Source organism: Acanthisitta chloris, unplaced genomic scaffold, assembly GCF_000695815.1.
Source record: "Acanthisitta chloris isolate BGI_N310 unplaced genomic scaffold, ASM69581v1 scaffold16911, whole genome shotgun sequence".
In the NCBI taxonomy this organism is placed as follows: domain Eukaryota; kingdom Metazoa; phylum Chordata; class Aves; order Passeriformes; family Acanthisittidae; genus Acanthisitta; species Acanthisitta chloris.
Genome location: NW_008656650.1, coordinates 11,106 through 16,615, shown reverse-complemented (window position 1 = coordinate 16,615; position 5,510 = coordinate 11,106). Strand labels below are relative to the sequence as shown.

At 58.4% G+C, this 5,510-nt stretch overlaps 1 protein-coding gene across 1 annotated transcript in view; it reads left to right on the top strand.

The window, feature by feature from the left end:
- Positions 1 to 3,448: 3,448 nt before the first annotated feature.
- CRTAC1 (cartilage acidic protein 1) overlaps positions 3,449 to 5,510 on the top strand; it is an 11,858-nt gene continuing 9,796 nt past the window's right edge. The window contains exons 1-2 of the mRNA XM_009084416.1: positions 3,449 to 3,636; positions 4,804 to 5,000. Of these exons, the coding sequence (XP_009082664.1) occupies positions 3,449 to 3,636; positions 4,804 to 5,000 (385 nt within the window). The remainder of the gene's footprint in view (positions 3,637 to 4,803; positions 5,001 to 5,510) is intronic.

The window sequence follows — 5,510 nt, the reverse complement described above, 5'->3', positions numbered from 1 at the left end:
CAGTAAGGGACAGCCCCTCCTTGTAGAGGCACTTGTGCTTGGTGGTGTCTAAGCCTGAGGAGGAGCTGGGGGCAGTGGGCAGAGGGGTCCAGCCATGTACCTACCTGGGTCAGAGGGGGCTGGCTGTGTGCTGGCAGGTCTGAGTACCCCAAGGATCTGGTGTCCCTTTGGGCTCAGTCAGAGACTAAGGTGACTGCTCATCTCCACACTGCATTAGCTTCTGCTGGCTGAGCCCCAGCCTGCCAGGTCCGGCACTGAGTCCTGCATAGGAGGGACAGACTCTCAGCAGAGAGCAGACATGGCAGCAGGACCTGAGCTCACGGGCTTTGCCTGGAGCAGAGGTACTGCTTGGGCTGAGGTGCTATGGAGGGGGCACTGTTGGAACTCCTGGGCAGCCCAGTTCCTGCAGGAGTAGGGCTGCTGGGTCTGTGGGATGCCTCCTGGCAGGTACAGCAGTCTGGGAATGGCAGGAATGGGAATATGATGTTACTGGGGCAAGTGCAGCATGATGGCATGAGATGCTGTGATTGTGACCATGTTGTCACTGCCTTGGGGTGCCATGAGGCCCTTGCTGCATGATGTCAAGAAATGTCATAGTGGTGCTGGAGGTGGCTGTGGCCCAGGATGGGATGTCACTGCAGCGGTGGAGCATGACATCACTGGGGTGTGTGATGTGGAGGGCAGTAGTGTCACAATGGTACGCAGGATGGTGTGGCTGCACAAAGATCTAGCTCCCACCCTCCCCATGATGTGGACTAGGGGCTGGGAATGTGCATATGGGTACAATGAGGAGCCCTGGAGTGGCGTCTGGGGCATAATCACCTGCTGGCCCCATGGCTCCCTTTCCAGTCCTATCCCACTCTCCCCACAGGGCACTGTCAGCTACAGCAATGTGTAGGGACAGATGAGCCCTACACATTCCATCCTGCCATGGGGCCAGCACCCTGCCCCTGTGCTGCCTTGTTGCACCCTGCATGAGTGCCTGTGGCATCCTCCCACTACTTCTACCCCTTCCTGGCATCTTGGCTTCATGTCACCAGGTTTAGCCATACTGAACAGGCACCCTGGGGTGACCTCAGCTCCTGGAGTGACCTTGCCACCAGATGCCACAACATAAGCCAGGATGTGGGTCTGCTGGGACAAGATAGATTGAGGACTGCCATGTATACAAGCAGAACCTCATAGCCTCAAACCTCGGGTGGAGCTTCACGCTGGGGCCTCGATGCTATCAGCAGGATGCTGGGAACCATGAGGCCTTTTTGCATCTGCCATGTAGAACCTGAGCCTTCCTCCCTCCCCCTTCCCAAAATGGCCTGGCTCTAGGCTGTACATGCCTTCCCCATGGCACCAAACACCGGATCCACTGGGAAAAGCCTTTTGTCTTCAATCAGGAACTTTGTTTCCTCCTGGAAAATCTCCATCCAACTTGGAAGGATTTCAGCTGCAGCTGCATGAGGCAGGGGGGCACTTGGGGAAGAGGCCAAGGTGTGGGAAGTAGGAGCTGGAGGTGGGAAAGACAGGGAGAGCCCTGCCGTTAGCCTGGGGACAGCCACCCATTGCCTGGCTGTAGCTGGGAGTGAGGCAGTGCTGCCCTGCAGGGCCAGGGACTCATGTGGCATCCCTGCACCCATATGTCCGCAATGCGGGCGGCTCTCCCCCACCTGTACTTACGTGAGCCCTGTGCGGGGCTGTGGCAAAGGCTCCCCCTCCCTCACTGTCACTGCAGAGTGACCCAGGGACTGTTCCAACCCTGCACAACCCAAACAACCCTGTCCCCATCACATGTGCCTTGAATGGGACACCTGCAACCAGGTTCCTGCCACTGGAGAGCTGCTTCCGAGAGTATGGCAGGGTAATGGGCAGTGCCATAAGTCTGGCTGGGTGGTGGAGAGCACAGTACCAGAGGGCAGCTGGCTGCACCTGGGTCTATGGGAGGGTGTGGGTCATGCCAGGAAAGGAATAGGAGCAGCACAGGGTAGAGCTGGGGAGAATACACACATCCACCTTTGCAGCTGTGTCTGGGATATAGATAGGATTGGAGAGGAAAGGGGAGCAGGACTCGTGCAAGGGGACACAGGGCTCTGGGTGTGCTAGGCAGTAGTGTCAAGGCTTCCTCTGCAGCTGGAGGACAGTACCTTAATGCCCATCCAGGTGGGTCTGGAAGCTGTTTGGTTGTTGCAGGGAATCCTGGCTCCCCAGAGAGCTTTGGGACCATTCCCATCCCCAGGGAAGGCAGCAGCAGGCTATTTCCCACAACCTGGTGGGTCTTCCAGGATCTAAATCTTGTGCACCTTCCCCGCTCCAAGCTGGACATATGTGGTATCCTACAGCTTCCTTTGCTTGCTGTCAGAGTCCAAGGGCATGGGATTGCCCTTACAGGGGGGGCCATTCACCCCTGTACCCATGCCAGTTTTGCAGGGGGATTTGTTCTTGATTGGGGAGGGCAGCCCTGCCCAGGGGATTGGCACAGTCACATGAAGCAGTGTCACCCACCTTGGTGACCAGGTGCCCCAGCCATCCCTCCAGTTTGCAAGAGTGAGACAGGCCGTTTTTTCTACCAGCTGGAGCACTGGCATGTAGATTCATGCCCATAGCCTGGGAACACATAGCTCAGTTGCTGGGCTTGTCTTCTCTGGAGAAGATTGCCTGGCCTGGGGTGAGGGGTGGCCCCTCCTGTGTGCCACTTTGCTCCTCTCCTCACCCATGCTACAGCCAGGTCAGAGCCAGCTCCAAAATCTCCGCAGCCTTGCCAGCAGTGCTGGCAGGCACCATCCTCCGCAGTCCAGGTTAATTGAGCCTCTCCTCCCAGTCTCCCATTCTTCCAGCATCTCCTTTCTACAGCTACAGCCCTGTGCAGAAACCTTCCCTGGTTCAGGGTGGAAGGAGAACATGCTGCAGAGGCCCTGGGAGGAACAGTGCCAGAAGGGTGGGGAAACTGAGGCACATAGGAGTCACCTGGCAGAGTATCCCCATGCTCTCCCTGTGGCCTTTCTCAGCTCTGGAAGACCAGCTGGACAGAGGACAAACTCCTCAGCCCACTGAAGGCCTACTTACTCTGGTCCTGCCAAAGGAACAGTGACTGGCATTGTGACTTGCCAGGACCCTAGATGCCAGTGGCCCCTTGGGGCAGAACAAGCTGGGGCTGAGCCCAGCTTTTGTCAGCACCCCAGTCCCTCCCATGGGATGGGCTCCCAAGGTTGGACTCCTCCTCAGTCACAGCTCACTGGAGTATGATCTTGTCCTGGGGAAGACCTGAGGATGAACAGCACCCAGGAGGGTCCATGCGTGGGGATGCTAGAGCTGTGGCCAGTACCCAAGGGTCAAGAGGCAGGTGGTGTGGCAAGGGGTGGAAAGAGAGCGTCTCCCATGCAGTGGGGCTGCTTGGGCATCATGGAGCAGGGTCTCCTTCTGGAGCTGACAGGCTGCAGGTCTCTCCCAGGTGTCCAGGATGCTGGTGCTGTGCCTGCTGGCGCTGGTGTGGCTCAGCGAGGGTTCCCAGCGCAGTGAGCCCATGTTTGCAGCCGTCACCCAACGCATCCTCCCACCTGACTACGAGAGCAATCCCACACAGCTCAACTATGGCGTGGCCATCACTGACCTGGATGCCGACGGTGTCTTCGAGATTGTGGTAGCAGGGTGAGTGATGCACCTAGTGCCTTGGTGACAGTAACACCTGGTAGCCTGCAGGCCTGGGAATTTCTCCCTCCTCTGTGGGCTTGTGGCTGGCTGGGGGGGTGTGCACAAGGGTGGGGAGGAGGGGTCTGTATGCACTCACTAGTGTGTGTGTGCACACCCACATAGGGTGTTGATATCAGCTGGGTGCCTGTGTAAGACCATGTGAGTGCCCCCATCGGTCCCTGCTCTGTGGGGTGGTGGCAGCTGCCCAGTGACCAGGGTCTGCCCTGCAGCGCAGAGCCCGCATGTCCCCAAGCTGTCTCAGCTCCACTGACAGGACTCAGCGCTCTCCAGAGATTCAGTTAATTGGCTGGAGGTTTTTTATAGCCCTTTATTGGAGTGATGGCTGGGAAGGGGAGGCAGGAAGCTGTGTGCTATGCTGCCAGTGCCCTAGCAGGGCTGGACACAGGGCAGCTGCTGCCAGTGGATGTTCCTACCATGGTGCAGGCTGTGTGTGTCTGTGTGTGTGTGCTTGCATTGCTGTGAGCTACTACTGCAGTGTGTCTATGGGCACACCACCATCCTCACCCTTGCAAGAGGCTTGCACACACAGGTGTGCCCACCTGGAAAGTGCTCCTTACCCCCACGGATCCCATCTAGTGGGATGGGAGCACTATGGTGGCAGGGAGAGTCTGGCCCTGCTGTTGCTCTGAGCATCACCCTGGGGCAAGAAAGCACAGGCAGCACTGGGAACCCTGAAGAGGTCTGGGCCACCACTCCCAGCTGTGTTAAGTCAAGAAGCCAGCTGGGGTTTTGTAAGCAGTCATGGTGCCCGTTGTATAACTTGTTTACTGGTGTGTCGAGCAGGAGCGGGCGGAGAGCCAGTGGGATGCACTGTGCTGAGAGGATTTGCCTTGTGTGCTGGTTTTCCTGTCCTGGGAAAGCATTACAAGCACCTGCACCCCATTGTGCCCTACTGGCTGTCTGGCCCCCACTGCTGCCCTGGCATTGCCCTGTAGTACCCAGGCAAGGTAGACATGGGATGCCTGACAAGGGTCCCTGGCCTCCATGGACCATGCAGGTGCCCATCATGGAGAAAATCCAGAGTCACCCCTGCTGTCCCCCACCCAGGGGTTTTCATCCTGTCCCCAAGCCTTGGGAAGCCATCACCCCTGCTCACACTCACAGGTACAATGGCCCCAACCTGGTGCTCAAGTATGACAAGGTGCAGGGGAGGCTGGTGAATGTGGCAGAGGATGAGCGGGGCTCTCCGTACTATGCACTGCGGGACCGGCAGGGCAACGCCATTGGTGTGACAGCCTGTGACATCGACGGGGATGGCCGCGAGGAGATCTACTTTCTCAACACCAACAATGCCTTCTCTGGTGAGCCCCACTGGCAGCAGTGCCCTGAGCCCTCCGCACAGCTGCCCGCAACCTTCGGTGCACGAGGGATGTGTGCGGGCTGGAGTTAATTTCTCAGTTGAGTGGCTCCATTGATTGATGGCAGCATGGGTGGGACACTGAGCTCAGCCAGCCACCGAGTCAGCACTTCCAGCTGCCCATCGCCCTCCTGGCAGCACCCTAAGTGGGACAGAAGCTTCCCCACCACACCAAGAGCTGCCCTGCCACAGAGACCCTGTACTGCAAATCCCAGCTGTGCCCTGCGGCAGTTGTGCCCCTCTGTCTCATGGCTCTCCTGTGCCCACTGGACCAAGTCAGATCTAGTCCTGCCCTGCTAGTGCTGTCCCAGCTCCTGGGATGCCTGTCATGACCTGCCCCAGCCTGGCACTGGGAATCCCCAGAGCTCCATGTCTTGGTGCTCTAGCCCAGCTCTGCCCTGTGTCCCTGTCCCGCAGCCCTGACCTCTAGGCAGCAGATCTGCCTTCCTGATGC